General features: G+C 42.4%; 1 protein-coding gene across 1 annotated transcript; it reads left to right on the top strand.

The window, feature by feature from the left end:
- Positions 1-1,949: 1,949 nt before the first annotated feature.
- LOC137260499 (sodium-coupled monocarboxylate transporter 1-like) lies at positions 1,950-19,802 on the top strand. The gene is made up of 16 exons (XM_067798173.1): positions 1,950-2,294; positions 5,657-5,725; positions 7,479-7,530; positions 10,008-10,075; positions 10,815-10,895; positions 12,222-12,295; positions 12,737-12,877; positions 13,956-14,091; positions 14,732-14,817; positions 15,546-15,661; positions 16,438-16,508; positions 16,716-16,802; positions 17,370-17,557; positions 17,956-18,056; positions 18,748-18,872; positions 19,596-19,802. Exons 1-16 carry the CDS (start codon positions 1,950-1,952, stop codon positions 19,800-19,802), a joined length of 1,947 nt encoding a protein of 648 aa, XP_067654274.1.
- The last annotated feature ends 766 nt before the right edge of the window (positions 19,803-20,568 follow it).

Raw genomic sequence — 20,568 nt, 5'->3', positions numbered from 1 at the left:
GATTGTACATACCTAATTACATTTATGTGCTTGTATATACATCTTTCCTCTCTGGCTTCATGTATACCTATATATATTCTGCAATGTTACCTATGCTCATTATCCACCTGACTAAGGGGCAAGAACTAGCCTTGAAACGTTAAAGAATTAAAGAAGTTGTCATCCATAATAGTGTCTTGTATTACCTCATCAACTTCTAAATGCTTTTGAAGAATCTCATGGCTGGGTAACCAACAAAAGACGATGTCGCACTGGCCAGTAGCAAGATTATTATACAATTCAATAAATTCAATTAGAGCACACCTTGATCCTTTATTTCAGATCCTATATCAAGGTCCGACATATCATCAAACAATCGACCACGATCTCTCACAATACCTTTACTTGTGTTCAAGGTCTAGTGAGCAGAGACCGTGACCGGAATGCCCACGAAAGATTTCATGTTCATCAGGTTCGTTGCTTGTTGCTTTTTCCCGCATTCGTCTTGCAGGGCACCCGAACGCAAGCGTCTAATGTTTTTCACCTTCCCAGCAATACCTTGAATATCCTTGGATACACCAAAGGGGTTCAACTTTAACGGTGTCTTGTCAGGAGTCTCAATAACATCGAAACGCGGCCAATATTCAATCAATGCAGACGGTCTATGGTCAGTATCAACAGGGTCAATGTCAAGTGGACGTTTTGTTTTTTTGGTTGGGGTTTCATACGCCATAGTTAGTGTAATATGGTTCATCATCCGAGCTCCCCACCCACCACGGAGTATCACAAGGACAATGCTAAAGCAAGCGGGCGTCCAGCTTACAGCACCAAGGATACGAGGATGACACACTCCAGTAGAAGAATTACAAAGAATTAATCCACCAGATTGGCCCATGAGCCACCGCCTTCTGGGCATAAGACTCTAGGCAAAATTCGTCTACCCTGTATCAACTCCGAATAAGCGAGTGTCATCTGGAGCCCCTACCCAACACACTTCAGGGCTAAGTAACGGTAAATATGCGATCGTGAAACAGTAGGTACAAATGGGACTATAAACCTTCTGTGTCACAGCAATGAAAAGTGACTGAAACTGTACTCATAAATGTGCCTACAAATCTGCCACAGCAATAAAAGATACCACACGAGGTTCATTTGTGGTTGAACGTATATGGTGTAGTCTGTTGTTTACAAGCACCCTTCACAACGCCCGTACTCAACGGAGAGAAAGGGGGACAGAGGGACTGAGGACTACTTTGGGTTTACGTAAGCAATAACAAGGTCACATCATGTGTTGTCATCTTCGAGGTTCCTCATTAGAATTGGTCTTCAGGGTCGCTGAGGGACTTGATACATGTTAGATTGATACTCGTTTTGTTGATCACCGGATTGTCTGATTCAGACTCGATTACATACAGACCACATTCGTATAGATGGAATATTGTTGAGACACCCCTAAAATACAGTGAATATGGATCCCAATCCACAAACGTTACCACCTGTCGCAACTCTACAGTTTACATCAAACTTACGAATGTCGAATGTTGTGGCGCGAGGAACGCTTTCTAGAACGGGACCCTGAGCTTCATAAGCTATGTCACCAACTGTACCCGATTGTTGAGTTGATTTATTTGTGGCCGTTCTAACCCTTTACATACCGAAGATTGTTCGCAGCTCAACGGCGTAACTTGAGAATGTAGAACATAAATACATCTTCCCATAAAACTGCAACAACTTTGAACGAACATTATGCTGCCCACACCTGTACTCAAACGTTTACGGGGGGAAAAACTTGAAAGCCGTTGCATGATGACACGTCCTTTTCTTTTCGCAGTGTATGCTGGTCTTTCTCTTGGCTTCCATAACCTATACAGATTTAAAGTGAGAGGCACATTTATGACCATATTGTTCTCCTGTCACGTGACTTCACACCGCATGTGAACGTCTCACGGAATCAAGACAGCTCGGGTAAAATGGCGGAAGAGCAGCGAATTTTCGGAGTGGTGGATTATGTGGTGTTTGCTCTCATGCTGGGTGTGTCTGCAGCTATTGGGATTTTCTATGCATTTTGGGGAAACAAACAGAAAACGACGGGAGAGTTTCTGATGGGAGGACGAGACATGCAGATTGTGCCCGTGGCCATTTCCATCCTCGTGTCCTTCATGTCTGCCATCTTGATTCTGGGAACCCCTGCGGAGATGTACAACGAGGGCACCGAGTACTTCGTGTACCTGATTGGCCTGATGGCCGCCATTGTGATTGCTGCTGTCCTCTACGTTCCACTCTTGTATCCCTTGAAATTTACGAGTTCCTTTGAGGTAAATTACCTTCGCAAAACTTTGAAGAATCTTGACATGCTTTCAGGGCATGTTGGGTTTTTTTGCGTGCTGGGAGGTTGGTGCTTTGGTCCTTTTGTTTATTTTTGTTTGGTTTTCATGGTTTTTTTATGTCACCGGAGACGCCATTTGCGTATCATTCGAATTCCACAGGAGCCACTTTAACGAATGGTGATTAAGTAGTTTTATTGTTTGTTTGTTTGTTTGAGACGACCGTATGCCAGTAACTAGGTTTAGAAATTAGAAATTAGAAACCCGGGATTGATATCATAAACTAAGTACCACCCAAATGACAGTTAGATGAAAAGCGATCATCCAATTCAGGGAACATATAGCCTAAAATTCTAAATCCGAAGTCCTTCCGGAATCTAGGTAGTAATTTAAGAATTATTGTGTTTGACGTACGTTATGTCTACAGCTGACATAATGCATGAGAGTATTTTTCAAAATTGACAAAACATCCACGGTGTATGTACTATTTTGAGCCTAGCACCCTACTTCGAAATATGAATGTGAACCCAAACCGTCAAAGACGGAAAATAATGAATCTCGAATACTTTTGAAAAAAAGATAATGTATGCAAAAAATTAAAAGGGAATATATCAAGAACACATTTGGTTGCGAAAAAAGAAATGTGTCTTGCAATTCCAGGATCGTCACTCGAAAACTTTCCCTGGAAACGTTGATGCGAATGTCATAGGAAGCGCTGTTAGACATCATCTGACAGGGTGGCATTCTTTTTCATAGAAATTTCTTCCAAGGAAAGACCCGTAAGAGTCGGGGTAGAACAGGCCTTCAGTAAGCCATGCTTGACACAAAAGGCGACGAAACTTCACACTTACTTTCTCACTCACGGAAATGGAAACGGTATCTTCAGTCCTATTCGCCCAAATCATATAAACTTTGTTGTCTCACATGCTGATCTCTGCAGCTGGAATGAAGGACAATGCAAACAGTGTGCATGTATGACAAATGTGCAGGCAGATGTGCATGCCTTGTTTTAACGCACCGAGAGCACCGAAAGTTCGACATATCGACCTCTTGTGTCGTATATACGGTGTATGGTGAGGTTTCCTCCGGTTCGTGTACTACGGGCTGTATACGCCATGTTCTAATATAATAACTTCACAACAAGCTACCCGTGAAGGTCTGGGTTAGAATACTGGCCTTCAGTAACCCATGCTTGTCGTAAGAGGCGACTATCGGGATTGGGAAGTCACGCTCGCGGACTTGGTTGACACAAGTCATTGGTTCCCAGTAGCGCAGATTGATGTTCGTGCTGTTGATCACTTGATTGTCTCTTCCAGCCTCGATTAAATACTATCCACCGCCATATGGGTGGAATATTGCCGTATGCGGCTTAAAACTAAACTCACTCACTCATATCTACTCTGTTTGACTGTGAGAGAAAATGGAAAGGGTGTGTTTACCGCCGTTTAATTACTGGGGCAGGTCAGGTTATAAACCAATAAAAGCCAAAGATATGTCTTCAACCAAAGATATGTTGGAAAAAGGTCAAGGTTGGATGTGAGATTCGAGCCAGTATACGGCCAGGAGGCAGCAAAATGCGTCGAGGCCGCTTATATTCCATGTCTTTTGAAAACACTGCAGGGTCCCAATCCGTGGTGTGTGCAAGTGTTGCACTTTACTGCCATGGCGAACGGCCTTCAATGATGTGAATATAACCTTCGCACGCTGTCATTTATATTACCTATTTAATACCCCGAAGAGTTCGGTTGTATATCTCTGACTACTTTCCGTGATTCTCAAGTATGGCAGGGATTTATGAGAAGACATTATGTTGAGAGGCACAGTGATTTATTGAAATGTAATGTACTTTCTGTGATATACATACATGCTATGTATGTGAACCTATGGTTAAAGTAGTCGAGAACCCATGGCAACGTTAACTATACATACTAGTTTAGCTGGGCTAGTATTCAGATAGATCTATTCAAATTATACGACTTTGAAAAGTGAGTTAATATGTATAACATATGTACATGGTCCTGTGTCCATAATGAACTGCAGAAATGCACACACACACACACACACACACACACACACACACACACACAGGGAGAGAGAGAGGGGGAGGGAGGCATGGTGCTGCCGTTCTCTGTTATACTTATAGAATAACATAATATCATGCCATGTCATTTTAAAGGAACATATCAAATATTGACATGGTTTGTGGTGTTTCCTTACTCATTGTTCAACTATTGACAGGATAGTATCGAAATCTGTATGATATGACACAGTACATCTTGACACGCACTGTGTGACTGTGTGTGTCTACCATTGACGTTCGGCAACGACGACATTAAAGGATTGAAGAAAGCCTTGGGATTGTTGTTCCACGTCAGAACCAAAGCTTATCTCAATTCAGTTAAAGCCAATTGTTGATTTTGGCTTGACGTTACGTCACTCAACTTATCTGATTGAGGTTAAAGCGTTCGTTCGTCACGTTGAAGACCCGGGTTTGATTCCCAACATGGGTAGAGTGTCCGCCACCGTGATATTTGCTGGAAAATTGCTAACAGCGGCGTAAAACCATACTCACTAATCTTACGCGTGCTCGAACAGGGGCAGGTCCGGAGAAACAAGTGACCGGGGAGAGTACAAGAATGTTCTGTTGTCTCAAGAAATCACGAGCATTATGAAGCATGAAGTTACGCCTCTTTCCATAAATGAACGACTGCACATTGGTCACATCCCTCTATCGAAGACCTCATGAGACGTAATGGTTCACATGTCATAACTCAGTTGCCGTATGTACACCTTGGCCATGTCACCTTAGCTGTCCACACGTAATCGCGCCTCGTCAGTGGACAAAACACCTTCCCCATCCTGTCTCCAGTAACGTAGGTGCCATCTGCACCAGACGAGACGTGCTTGTAGGTGACGTTGGAGTAGTACCGCAGGCCGTCGAGGCCGGTTATGTTGCCCCCTACAGTCGGTTGGTATAGCCCAGGAACTGACTGGACATAAGTCAGGAATGCTCCGAGCTGTTAAACCGTTCATGTTCCCATTATGTTGAAAACGTCTCCACAGAGATGAGGTCGTGTTTTGATGTCTGACACCAAAATGTCTGGCCACATTAGTTTTGTCCGTTTCAGTCTCTCCGGTGTCGTGACATGACGTACGCGTTGTGTAGGCTGAAATTAATTTGTTGCCTACATCATTCAGAGGCTAGGAAATATTGTGAGTGAGTGAGTTAATATTTAACGTCACATCGGCAATACCTCAGCCATATCGTGACGAGTGGAAATATTGTATTTACCAAAGTAAGGATTTACCCAAATATGTTCTGCATTGCCTAAATATACCGTATTACATTGCAGTATCTGGAGAAGAGGTTCGACTCTCGTGCTGCCAAACTAACAGGGACATGTATCATGATAATTCAGCAGGTGCGTGCCTGAAATACCTATAACTGCATGTAAAACTTGGTCTAGTGTGAGTTTGTTTCTAAGATCCTTCTTGTTACTCACATCCTCTTTTTTGCACACATCCTTTGTATTACCAGAACAATCTCCTTCTTCCTCACACCCTTCTTGTTCCTCTCATCCTCCTTGTTGTTCACATGCTTTTTCTTCCTCATCCTTCTTGTTTCTCACATCCTTCTAATAGCTACCATCCTTCTTGTTGCATACATCCTTTTTGGTGCTCACATTGTTCTTCATGCCCACATAATTCTTTTTGCACACACCCTTCTTACAGCTCCCATCCTTCTTGTTACTCTCGTCCTTCTTGTTACTCTCTTATGTTATTCATATCCTCCATGCTAATCACACTTCTTTTGCTGCTCACATCATTCGTGTTGCCCATATCTATCTTGGTCATTCTCCTACAATCGCCAGCAGCTGAGGGGATGGTATAAATCCAGCTAGGGGCCATGTAGGTTGCTAAAGTAACGTAAGTCCCCTTGGTTCCTAGTATGGTGATCTACCTTCAGTTGTTGGTGATCTATAGCCTACCTTTATATTATGTATTGTCCAAATTGTGCTGTAGTTTTAATTTCATCTGCTAGTTTTAGACTCGAATTGTGATACTCTAGTTATTTTACCGTACTTTGCTGACGGGTTTTATAATATCTACATGTTCTGTATAATCATGTTTATTCTCGTCACGATATGGCTGAAATATTGCCGATGTGACGTTAAATTATAACTCACTCACTCACTCACTCTATCTTGGTGCTCACATTCTTCGTGTTGCCCATATCTCTCTTGGTGCTCACATCCTTCTTGGCGATTACACCATTCTTCTTGTCATCCTTCTTGCTGTACACGTACTTCTTTTGCTCACATCCTTCTCTTAGCTGACACCCTTCTTGCTACTCACATCCTTCCTCTTGCTCACATCCATCTTGCTCACATCCATCTTGATGATCACACCTTTCTTAGCTACATGGTGACAGTCATGCTTCTTATTGCCATCATCCTTTTATAATCGTATTCTTCCTGTTGCTCCCGTCCTTCTTACTACCCATATCTTTCTTGTTACATCCTTATGTTACTCTCATTCTTCTTACCGCTCACTTCCTTCATGTTACTCACACCCTTCTTGATGTTAACACTCTTCTTATTACGTCCTGCCTGTTATTCACATTGTTCTTGTTGACCACATCCATCTTGCTGCTCATGACTATCTTGTTCGTCATATCCTTCATGTTGCCCCAAAACATCTATTACCTCCCCCTTGTTGCTGACGCCCTTCTGGTTGTCCATATTCTTCTTGCTCACATACTTCCTGCTGCTGACACCCTTATTAGTGCTCACATCATTCGATTTGGTCACACACGTCGTGTTGCTCACATTCTGGTTGCTACCCGTATCCTTCTTGTTGCTTCCATCCTACTTGATTCTCATATCCTGCTTTATATTCATATCCTTCTTGCTGATCACATCCTTAATACTCACAGCCTTCTTGCTGTTCACATCTTTGTTGTACAACGTCCTGTTTGTTGCTTATATCCCTCTTATAGTCGACATCCGTGTTGTTACTCTCATGCTCCTTGTTGCTCGCACCCTGTCTGGTACTCACATCCTTCTTGTTGCTGACATCCTGCTTGTAGTTCACATATCCTTCTTGTAGTTCACATCCTTCTTGTAGTTCACATCCTTCCGATATATTCTCAAGAAGTGTTTGTTGCATTACCAGGTGCTGTATATGGGAGTTGCATCGTTTGCTCCATCAACGGCCTTAGAAGCGGGTATGTTTTAATTGTCAAATTAAAACCCCAAAGGTGCTTATCTGTGGGGACGATTGTCTGTTCTTAATTTCAGGTCAGCTCTGAATTATAATAATCAGCTCGCCACTATATTATACAACATATATGTATGTATTGATACTCATTGATAGATTTTGTGTTGCGTTCGAGCTTGTCTCACGTTAACTAGACACACTTACAGAAAACGATCTTAGCAACGACGACCTAACATGTAGGAAGCGCTAAGAACTCTTCATGTAAGCGGACGCAGGCTCACGATCCACAAAGCGTTCATAGCGCTACGACATTCGTAGATCTACAGTAAACCGTAAAGTTACGACAGTTCGTAACCATCTCGAATGTTTAGTGGATCGGGATCCTGGTCCTTAAAGGGTACTAGACGTACGAATTATGTAGCCACGTAAGACACGCTATTTTTTACAACAACGTTTAGGCAACGTTGCTCTGCTGCAGTAGCACCAGATTTGATTCTGTTTAATTTTCTTCGCCATTTTCCAACTGTGGTTGCTGCTAACAGACATCCGGTGATAAAAAGCATCCCATAAACACTCGATGAGGTTTAGATCTGGAGACATAAAGCACAAAAGGCCGCTGTCAATCTTGCTGCGTGTGTTCATTCTCGGGTTTCAAAAAGTCGTGTGCTTGTTGTATAATGGAAATAAAGTGCGAAAGTCACTTGTGGGACGTTGCACCATTACGTTGTCCCAGACGTGTCCTCAACATGCTCCGCCTGTTGGGGTGAACTAGCCCACATCATGACACTTTCGCCTTCAAACCTGTGTACGTCCTCTACGCTGTATCAAACACAACATTCCCCTTGCCGTCACTAAACCAAACACGTTACCATCGCTGTGGTGGTCTACTACGATGCTGGAACCTGTCTCGTTTAGACGGTTCCTCGTCACTGCCTGGCCTAACATCCCACGCAGTCCAGTATTAGTTGTGGCTGCGGAGGTGGTCGTGGTGACTGTCTGCGTTAGCCTGTCCTGAGCTTCATTTCCATCCCGTGGACGTCCGGATCTGGGTAGATCACGTGATGAACGCTGCACCTGTAGACGGCACCATAATCATGGAATGGTGCTTGGCAACGCGTGGGAAAGTTGGCCTCTTGTCTGCAGTCAGCCGATGGCGTTGATCCTTTTAACTTCAGTCAGTGACCCAATAATTCATGCTGCACGTTCAATTCAATTTGGTGTGATTGGGTTTAGTTTTACGCCACGCTCACTAATATTCCAGCTTTCATTCCACCCTAAAATCACAAATAACAACCAATACATCAGAACAAATACGAGGAATGGTCTAAAATTTCTAAACCTACAAAAGGCCTACATGTGCCTACATTCTAGACTGCTCTATGAATATCGAGTCTGGACCAGACTATCCAGTGATCAACAGCATGAGTATCGATCGGCGCAAGTGAGAGATGTGTCAAACAAGTCAGTAAGCTTGAGCACCCGATCCCGTTAGTCGCCTCTTACGACAAGCAAAGTCGCCTGTTATGGCAAGCATGGGTTGCTGAAGGCCTATTCTACCCCGGGACCTTCACGGGTCCCGATATGTTTTACCTTTCCTTAGCCTACAAGCACGAATCACTCCCTTGATTGCTGACTATACTGTAAGTTCCTTGGTCTTTAGTTGTGAAGCTCTCTTAGGGCTACGACTGTCGTACCTGCCATAAATTAACATTAACGTACAAGTATCGTAGCGCCAAGAGAGCTTCGAAAATCCAGGCCCTGGATTTAACAATGCTCGCCTTGGTAAATGATATCGCAAGGTAAACTATATCGCAAGGTAAACTATATCGCAAGGAGTCTTGAACCTACTTATGCAAAGAAGCAGAACAGGGTTAAACCTTCCGCAGCGTTATTTGAATTAGTCTTGAAAAGCAGTCTGACAGGGCTGCTCAATGTAACTTGTTTACCGGTATTTACCGGTTCAGTGATGAACACGATACGCATTCCGGTACGCTGATCGAAAACCGGTTTGAGATGCATTCGGAAAATTTCGTAAGACCCGGAAATCTTTGGATATTTCCGTTTTTCAAACCTAAGGTCAAGTTAAGTTTGGTTTGAACGTGTGTTCTTAATTTTGTTTCAATTTTAGAAATGTTTTGAAACTGAAACTAAATGTTTTAAATGTTTACTCATTAATGATATTGACATGATTAAAAGTTTTTATTAATGCTTAAAAATTCATAACATTTGCATTTTTGTTTTTGTTTTATGAATGAAGCATTAACTCGATTATATGTTCTTTTTTTGTTAGTAAAAATTCTTGCAATTTATTACAATACATATGGTATCTCAATATCTCGCAATATCTCGTAGTATGAAACTTCTCTGCAATACCCACCCCTACAATTTGATGCACGGCTAGAAGGGTAAGATCGTTGTCGTTGTAGGGTTTACAACACGAAAAGAAAGTGTCGTGAATGTTTTAAGTTACTGTATGTGTTTCAGTCACCGGGTTCCCGACCTGGGCCACGATCATCACTGTGGGCCTAGTATCAACATTCTACACCTCACTGGTGGGTACAATACAATGATCGCAACATCTGCAGTTCTTAACATGATACAGATTTCCAACAGCGATCTTCTCGAGCCAAGGGCAGTCTGCTGGATGTTCTTATTACGGAATCTCTTCGACACTACTTCATTTGCCAGCAACCCGTCCGTTGAGGTCTCATCTTGTACGGCACTTGGGTGGTATGCGTGAATGCTACGTGGGCTGGTCAAAAAGTTCTAACCCTAACCCTACATAACTTGTAAACACTGGGTATACATACGGATACATCAGATTTGAGCTCGTCATTACCGGTATAGGGTTGTCCGTGGAGATGTCCCTTCAAATTTGGACATAGGTGAAAGTCGCATGGGACTAGCTCAGGTGAATATGGAGGATGAGGAAGTTCTTCGAAGCCACATTGATGTACTGCAGACATTGCCAATCGAGACGTGTTAGACGAAGCATTGTAATGTAAAATCAGAACTCCAGCCCTCAACATCTCTGACGTTGTACTCGTATATATACCCCAGTAGGCTTCAAGGAGCTGTTGCTTTCGAACTAGTTGGTCTATTTGAGTAAAATAACTGGAAACTGGACTGCTGACGAACAGTCAACAATACTCCTAAGATTAGTTGGTATCACCAGTCTAGAATGTAGGCGTATGTAGGCCTTTTGTAGGCATAGACATTTTAGACCAGCCCTCGTAGTTGTTCTGATGTTTTGGTTGATAATTTTGATATTGCACGTATATTTCATTTCAGGGTGGAATGAAAGCAGTTGTGTGGACAGACGTGTTTCAGTCAGTGGTGATGCTTGCCGGACTACTAGCAATAGTCATTCAGGTATGATTGTGAAATATGCCTATATACACATCTATCAAGAACAGTGAATCAGTTCACTAAAACACAGATTTGACGGTGTGTGACAGAAGTGATATCTGACGGACACATGAAGTCTAGGTAAACGTACTGCTAGACACATATTAGATGCTCCTGCGCACTAAACGCATTTGTGACACGAGAGGCGGTACAACGAATTGGGCGAGTACACTTGGCTGCTACAGGTAGCTTGAAGATTATGCACGTGCAATACATGCTAACCGTGACATGAAATCAAGACCGCTACTGAACAACACCCGTCTCGCTACTGCTTTACACCTGTCTCAGTACTGTTAAGCAGATTTTGATATTTATCAGACAACCTGTCTCCCTCTTGTTTCAAAGGGATCGTTCTGTGGGGCGTTCCCAAGTATGCAAATTGGGGTCATTTGTCAGGTCGTGGATCATCTTATATGAGTTTACCAGTAGTCTCAATATTATTCGTTATACTAGTACTCCTTTACAGAATCTGAAAAACACTAGTAACATATCGTGTCAGGCAACATTTGAGACTGACCAATCAGAGCACTGCTTACCAAATCGCGAAATTGTACATTTGACCATACCTTTTGAACTTTTACCTCGAAAAGGTTTGTTCTGGGTACCCGTGCGATTCCGAATGTTATTTTCCGCACGATCGCTTCCGGGTGATGCACATGGGACATGCTACAAGACTTATCAACAGTGAGTAAACAGTCGTTGAAAACAGCCTTTTCAGTCAATATTGAAGGATGATAGCTTACGGAAATACTGGCTAATGGTAACCATTTCAACAGAAAGCCTTAAGTGTATATACTGCAGGTCATATATATCTGTGTTTTCCGTGGATTTCCATCTGTTGAGGGGTCAGTGTCAGTGACCTGGCACAGTAACTATTTATTATCTGATTGGCTAAATCCTTTCGATCGTTTCGCGCTTCATAGGTCGCTCAAAGCTTACCTGACGCGACCTCCTACTTGGGTTTGTTGGACGTTGTAGAGGAGTGTAACGAATGACACGAAGTTTACTTCCACTGGTATTATGGTGACGAATTATGCCAGAATTCATACTTGCTTAGTACAATTTCTACAATAACCATTAAACATGAAAAATGTCATCTTTATTATCGGCAAATGAAACAAGACGAAAATCCATATTTTCCTTGGGTCATAATATTTGTAAATATGTAAACATATTCATTACATCGTTTTCATAGCTCAACAAATTGGTAGATATGATGCATGAGTTAAAGAAAACAAATTGGGTACATTTTTATAGACGTCATTGTACATGCACATTCCATTACTACAGGGATCCATCGTGGTAGGCGGCATGGGAGAAGTGTGGAGAATAAACGAAGAATGGGGAAGAATTAATTTCTTCAAGTATGTATAACTCTCCCCTGATTGGACACGCTTATTTACAGACCCTTGACCAATCGCTAAAATAGACAACAAACAAACAAAATATGAATGTAAACAATGGAAACCGTGTCCACTCCCTTTGGGATGTATAGATCAGTGGGAATCCTGGTTAGAATAATGGTATTTAGCAATCCATGGTAGAATAGGCCTTCAGCATCCCATGCTTGCCATAAAAGGCGACTGTGCTTGTCGTAAGAGGCGACTAACGGGATCTGGTGGTCAGACTCGCTGACTTGGATGACACTCGGTTCCCAGTTGCCCAGATCGACGGCCATTCTGTTGATCACTTGATTGTGTGGTGCAGACTCGATTATTTATTGACCACCGGCATATAGCTGGAATATTCAGAATGCAGCGTAAAACTAAACTCCCTGCCTCTTAGATGTTATAATTGTGTTTCAGCTTTGACCCAGACCCCACAGTACGACATTCTTTCTGGTCACTAGTTATCGGTGGGATGATCAGCTGGTCAGCGACCTACGGGGCCAATCAGGCCAGTGTCCAGCGCTACTGTGCACTGCCAACACTGCGGAAGGCCAAGCTGTAAGGACCCTATGGAAAGTCAAGGGCAGGAGACTTCGTATTGGTGTATTATCAAACAAAAGCGTTCACTGAACGTCGCAGGTTTTGTTTATGGGACATGCTTCCAAACTTTGGTGTTTACTATTAAATTCTTTGTCACACCTGGAGTAGAAACATTACCCCGTGTTGTATTTTGTCAGTGAATGAACAATGTGGAGAGTTCTATAGACATACAACTTCTTAATTATTTATATGATAATACCGACGTGTTGGTGCAGGTAGTAACGCCGCCCAATACTTCAGACAAACCAGTAGTGTTAGTAGCTACCCCGTATCGTCGATCTCTCCTAATAATGAAGAATTTGTATATCCGTAGAGTCCACCCACTTCGTCATCACGCCAGCTTCTCAGTACCTATCAAAGACGTTGTCAGTAATGGTTTTGGGAACCTTTCCAGCAATCAAAAATACTCTTCACATATTGCATGGTTGCAATCGAACCTTGGTCTATGGCGTGACGAGCGAACGCTTTAACCTATAGGCCACCCTCCGCCCTCTTCATTATTTGAAAGATTCCCCACATGGACACAATGTGTGAAGCCCCCGGTGATATTGCTTGAATATTGTTAAAAGAGGCTTCACTGCACTCACTCATATTTAATCAGATGTCGTTATTTTTATACAAAACATCTGCCAGACCAGTTAATGTCGGATATGTGAAATGTTCATAACAGAGCGATAACCGATAACTCTGTATCACGAGCACGCTGTTTTATTAGATCAATGAACGCTTGGGGTATTATCTTTATAGATGCTTTAAAACAGATGTTATCTGCAGACAGTGTGCTGTTATAGTATTCCGAATGAAGGATTTAAATGACCTGAATCGGATTGTATTCGCCCGAAGGATTCGGTGTTGGGCTTTCGTTAAACGTAAGGTAAGATATGATATATATGTGTGTTGTGCTATTAGATTTGACCGATCTATCGAAACCATTCCATTATTTACTGCCCGCCATATAGCTATTGTATTCCTGAGTGAGGCGTAAAACGAAATTCACTTACTCACCCACTCACTATATCACAACTTTTACCTGCAGATCTGTGATGCTGAATGTGATTGGTGTCATCATCCTATTGACCATCGTCTGTCTAGCTGGCATCATAATCTTCGCCTATTACGCTCAGAAAGGATGTGATCCACTGTCGGCTGAGTACATCAGTAACTCAAACCAGGTAAACCATCAGAGAATGAGCTACCCGTGGAGGTCGGTGTTAGATCTGGTCGTCAGCAGGTTATCCTTGTCGTAAGAGTCGACATACAGGATCGGATGGTCAAGTTCGCTGACCTGATTGACAAATATCAACGGTTCTCAGTTTCACATTCTCATAACGTCAGTCACTCGAGTGGCTGGTCCAGATTTATTTACAGATTACAGATCAGCGTCATGTAACTGAGTGCGGCATTAAACAAGAAAGAAATCAGAATGAGTATCATTTTCTGATTGAAAAATGAGTCGATGATATCACGTCGCGTAACCTTGCTCTCATAGGATGGCATGGTTCGAGCGTTCATAGCCAGTGTTCGATTTCCTACTCACAACAGCTGTTTAAACCCTTTCCTGTTATCCAGTGTCGTCAATAACTCAGATGTAACACCACTGACTCACTGACTCACTCACTGACTGACTCACTGACTGACTCACTCACTGACTCACTGACTGACTGACTGACTCACTGACTGACTCACTGACTGACTCACTCACTGACTCACTGACTGACTGACTCACTCACTGACTGACTGACTGACTGACTGACTGACTCACTCACTCACTCACTCACTCACTCACTCACTCACTCACTCTTTTCCTTCCAGCTTATACCCTACTTTGTGATGGAGGTGCTAGGGTATCCAGGTCTCCCAGGATTGTTCATCTCTTGTCTCTTTAGTGGAGCGCTCAGGTAAGAACTGTTCATTATATATAGGGACTGTTCAATTTAGTGTAGGACTCAGGTAGGACTTAATGAACTTAGTGAAGCACACATCTAATAACTCTTCATTTTAGTGGAACAGTGAACTAGGAATTATTCACTGTAGCTGAAAACCCAGGTAGGAACTGTGAAAACTGTGGTGAAACACTTAGGTAGGTACTGTTCAGAGAATTGAAACACTCAGGTAGGTACTGTTCAGTGAATTGAAACACTCAGGTAGGTACTGTTCAGTGAATTGAAACACTCAGGTAAGTACTGTTCAGTGAAGTTTAGTGAGTGAGTGAGTTTAGTTTAGTTTTAGCAATATTCCAGCAATATCACTGCGGGGGACACCAGAAAATGGGTTTCACACATTGTACCCATGTGGGGAATCTAACCCGGGTCTTCGGAGTGACGAGCGAACGCTGTAACCACTCGGCTACTCCACCGCCCCTCAGTGAACTGAAGCACCCGGGTAGTAACTGTTCAGTGTAGTGAAACACTCAGGTAGGTACTGTTCAGTGAATTGAAATACTCAGGTATGAACTGCTCAGTCTGGTGGAACACTGAGGTAGTAACAGTTAGCTTTATTAGAGGAATAGTATGATCAAATATATTCGAAAAGTAGAGAACACACAGTTCAGCCATCTCTATGCTTCTTTGTCATGGACAAACAAACATTGCTCTGTGTCAGTAACCCATGTTCAACGTCCTTGCAGCACCATGTCGTCCTGCCTGAACGCCCTGGCAGCCGTGTGTTGGGAGGACTTCCTGAAACCGTTCCTTGGTGAAAGACTGAACGAGGGGCAGAAAACACTCGTCACTAAACTATTAGGTTTGCATTTCAAAGTTGTTCTTAGTCCTTCCTTGCGACGGAAGATCCATAATCAAACAAAAATGATCGTGTGAAGGTTGTCATACCATGTTTACTCACTGTCTGCAAGGGGGAACATTTTTTTTCTTCGAACCATAGTACCTTCTGCTGACAAGGCACAACTTTGTCCAATATGAAGGATGACTATTTTCACAGATTACCTACACTTGTAACTGATTAGGTATGGGTTTGTACCGTACATAGTGACCTTTGTCTTCTGATGACGTGACCATGCCCGTGAAGATTCTGGACCCGTATTCTCGAAACGTTCGTAGATTTATGAATTCTTACCCTAGACCTTAGTCAATGTGTTGAGAATTGGCTTATAACGTTTGTACGGTTACGAACGTTTTGAAAATAGTTCGCCTGCCTGTCATCGTATCATACCTACGTAGATCGATGCTCATTCCACCGCCATATACTTAGAGGGGTGGTGATATAGTCTAGTGGTTAATGCGGTCGCTTGTCAACCCGGGTTCGATTCTTCACATGAATAATTTATGAAGGACATTTCCGGGAATAATGCTGGAATATAGCTAAAAATGGTGTCAAACTCACTCACTCACTCACTCACTCACTCACTCACTCATGACCAAAATGAACCGTACCTTATTACAAATGGTACGCAACAACAACATAGCTGCTTGTTGTCTGGTATTGACATTAACTGGTATTGACATTAACTGGTACTGACATTAACATGCCAAATGTCATGTCATACACAATTCCTTTTGCAGTGCTGTTTTTCGGTGGCGCTGGTGTTGGGATGTCGTTTATGGCGATGAATTTAGGCGGAACGGTGCTGCAGGTGAGATGAATCATTCCCTTTAACAACGTTAGATCTAAACACCAGCAAAATTTACCTCAAAGTAACTGGTCAGCATACTGTGCAGGTAAATATGCTTGACAGTTAACTCAAATAACTTATTCCAGTTATTGATTAACGTGGAGGAAGTTGAAAAAACAATTTTGAACGAGTCATGGAGTAACACATTTGTTTCGTGGTTTCTTTAAGGCGTCGCTGAGCTTCACCGGGGCTGCCACGGGGCCTCTGCTGGGAATGTTTCTTCTCGGCGCCTGCTTCCCGTGGGCCAACTGGATTGTAAGTTCAAAATCAGACATTGCTGACATTTCATAACAGGCTGATCAATGTTAATGTTAACACAGTACGAAAACAGCGAATACAAAGCAGTCTCATACATATTTAGACTGCTTTACGTTTTCATCACAGTTGCTCCAGCACCATTATTTTCTATTTTGCGTCTACTTTCAAGTTCTTCTCCCTTACATCTCAACACACTGTGTTTCTACCTTGACTGCTTGATATTATTATATCAATTATATTATTCAGTTATCATCAGCGACTGGGAGCAGTGGTGTTTTAGTTTATCAGTGAGTGAGTAAGTTTAGGTTTACGCCGTACTCAGCAATATTCCAGCTATATGACGGCGGACTATAAATAATCGAGTCTGGACCAGACAATCCAGTGATCAACAACATGAGCATTGATCGGCGCTATTGGGAACCGATGACATGTATCAACCAAGTCAGCGAACCTGACCACCCGATCCCGTTAGTGACTTCTTACGCAAAGCATAGTCGCCTGTTTATGCTATATCTTCTGCAGTTGTCGGTGGTATTTTTGTGTATGCTATATTGTCTTTTACAGGGAGCAATGGTTGGCGGTATTCTGGGTCTTGCGTTTCCCCTGTGGATCAGCATAGGAGCCTACACTGTTGTGGGAGCCCCAACTGGCCTTGAGTTCCCTACAGACAACTGCAGCGTCCCCAACACCACCGACTCCATGACGACAACAATGTCCTCCATCATGACTACTCCTGGGGGACCTGTCGAGCAGTGAGTTGGGTGTCCAGTGATTTTCGAAATGACTGTCAGGGTCGTCAGTGCAGAGTGTCGAAGTTTTAAACTTCATGACTAGTTTTGCTACTTAAAAGTAAAATAAAATGAATTCGTCCACGGAACATCCCCACTCTTTTACAGCACAAATTTCACACCACCACTCTTGTGTTTCCAGGACCTGTCGAGCAGTGAGTTGGGTGTCAAGTAATTTACGAAATGACTGGACAGGTTGACAAGCCTGAGGGTCGAACTTAAACTTCAAGATTAGTTCTTCTACTGAAAAGTAAAACAAATTCAATGCGTATACAGAACATCCCTCTCTTCCTGCACAAGTATCACATCTTCTGTTTTCAGCAGAGATTTCGTACCCTCTTTTCTGCTGTATTGTGTTTCAGCACAGGAATCTCCGCCCTGTACACGGTGTCGTATCTGTGGTACCCGGCTATTGGGGCATCAACGGCGATTGTAGTTGGCCTGATTGTGAGCGCGTTGACAGGTCAGTTAGAGTTGATGTATACCGACGTGTTCAGGTCTTGTTCACACTATAAATGCACATCTATACATTGAATTGTAGATCCATTCTGTGAAAGGAGGACTACATGTACGGATATACAACATCCGTATTCTGTATAGGCGACGTATATCCATTCAAAAGATGTATATCCAAAAGAGAATAGTCCCCCTTCTTCATCTACCCATCTTCTAGAAGGCCAATCAAAGAAGTCGTTCATTTGCTTTGAAATTCTTATGCTTCCAGGATAGTTGCAACGTTTACATGTCCACATGCAATGACTGGGCATACAGTTTGGACCATGGTACGCTTTCACACGTGTATGGGACCTTTAACATTTCAGTTCACCTGATTTGCTCCTTTTTGCCTTTCTTTTCACTTACTCGTAAATTTTCCTTTCCTTTTGAAGGTGGTTGGGGGATATCCTATTTGACAAAGCGTTCGCTCGTCACACAAAAGACTCGGGTTCGATTGTCCACATGGGTACAATGTGTGAAGCCCGTGTCTGGTGTCCCCCGCCGTGATATTGCTGGGATATTGCTAAAAGCGGCGCAAAACTAAACTTGCTCACTCACCCACTCCTTTCCTTTTCAAACGTTTACAAATTCCCTAGTACGTACACTTATACTTCCTGTACTTATCATTTAACTTAACCATTTCTGATCTTGACTTTCAGGGATGAATAGCATTGGTGATGTAGACACCAAGTATCTGATACCTTTCTTCGATCGACTCATCTGCTGCCTTCCAGGCCCCGTCAGCAGGTGTCTCCGCTGTAACCAGGAGTTCCTAGATCCAGAGGTATTGATCAGCGTGTTGAACGCAGATAGTCTGGGTAGTAAAACAATCAAGATGGTTGCTCGCGGGTTTGCATACTGATCGATGTCATTCATTTACAGTAGTAATGTTTTGTAACAGATTACTTAGTTGAAGGTGATGAGGTCGAAACACACATTAAAACGATTGGACCAGATCATGATTGATTAGGATATGGTGTCAGTGAAAGAGGAAATACAATTGGACAGATACAGGCAGGCACACAGACAGAGTGTTTATTTCAGTAAAAGCGACAAGGCCCCAAATGCAAACTTTACCACTCTGTTTTACAATATGCGCATTTACACTTAGTTTTCTTTTATTATTTATAAATCAGACATATATATCTTATTACATCACTGAAAATAGTTATCCACAATTAATGTTGATGTACATGAATGTGCTTGAAATAGTTGAGAAATGAACTCAGCATTATGCATGGTAGTAGTGTATAACACACCACACACAGGGATACATTGACACCGAATTCGTTTTACTGACACATTTAATGACACATTATCGACAAAGTCCTATAACATCCAGAGGTTATAACATCCAGAGTTATCGCTCTTGAAAAAAAACAACAGTGGTAAACAAGAATCATTCAAGTTAAGACAATGCCTGTTGAAAATGGTTTGTTCTGTGACTGATATTCCGCCTTGTCTAATTCATTACATTCATTTTCTCAAGATGTTATTTGTTTTCCAGGAAATAGCATCTGAAAAGGATGAGGAGATCGTGGTAGCACCATCTGGGGAGATGCACAGAAGCATAGGCAAAGAGAAGTTACCTCTGGACGAGTCAAGCCACATGCCTGTGTATGGACTGTCGTATAAAGAGAACACAGACACAAAGAATGGATTTATTAACCCAGGTGCCGATGATGAGAAACAACAAAACGGAACAAAATTCTAACCAGTTGATCTCAGTTCCCCCCGTAAATAAATAGCTCGATTTGTCACATTTGTTTTGTTTTTTTTTGTTAACATACATAATGTTAAGTAAAAAAAATTTGTACAACACAATATCATGTGGCTAGTTTAATTATTATCTAAAAGTGGAAATTAACCTCCATTTATGTTCCTCTTGTTGCTTAGGTTACGGGTTACGTTAAACTGCGAAATACAATCTTACCGATCACAAATGTGAAGATGTTCTGTGGTAGAAGTAATGAAAGAGTTGGGTTCTGAAAGCAATAAAGTACTGTCAGTGTCTCCACATGTCAACATCTAACAGTCATCAGGAAACATGGTGTCATTAACCACGGCTTTCCGAACCGTGTTAACAGTATCCATGGTGTGAGTAACCATGGCGACATTAACCGTGGCGACAGTAACCATGGTGATGGGAGCCACTGGGCGTTGCTCTTTAATAACACCGTCTTAATGACATCATTGATCCAGTTCACTCTAGTTGTAACACCCCCCCCCCCCTAAAAAAAAACCAGTAAATAAAAGAAATATTGAATTGGAAACCACATGTCACGAGTCCTATTTCTAAGTGTGCCTATAATTGCTGAATAATGGCGTTGTGCATAGTTCCATATTACCTGACATTTTTCTTTATGTATATTGCTTGGACCTAAACCTGCAAACATAACGGTACAGGGGACTCACAATTATTCTCTGTTCAAGGATCTTTATGGAGAACATAATGGTCCCGTAAATGAATGAAATGAGTT

The sequence above is a fragment of the Haliotis asinina genome, chromosome 13, assembly GCF_037392515.1.
Source record: "Haliotis asinina isolate JCU_RB_2024 chromosome 13, JCU_Hal_asi_v2, whole genome shotgun sequence".
Lineage (NCBI taxonomy): Eukaryota > Metazoa > Mollusca > Gastropoda > Lepetellida > Haliotidae > Haliotis > Haliotis asinina.
This window is presented reverse-complemented; position numbering and strand designations above follow the sequence as displayed.

Coding starts and splice junctions, on each gene's coding strand:
- LOC137260499 (XM_067798173.1), top strand. CDS start 1,950: ATGGCGGAAGAGCAGCGAATTTTCGGAGTGGTGGATTATGTGGTGTTT. Junction 14,092..14,731: donor ACATCAGTAACTCAAACCAG/GTAAACCATCAG, acceptor TTTTCCTTCCAG/CTTATACCCTACTTTGTGAT. Junction 16,803..17,369: donor TCCCGTGGGCCAACTGGATT/GTAAGTTCAAAA, acceptor TGTCTTTTACAG/GGAGCAATGGTTGGCGGTAT.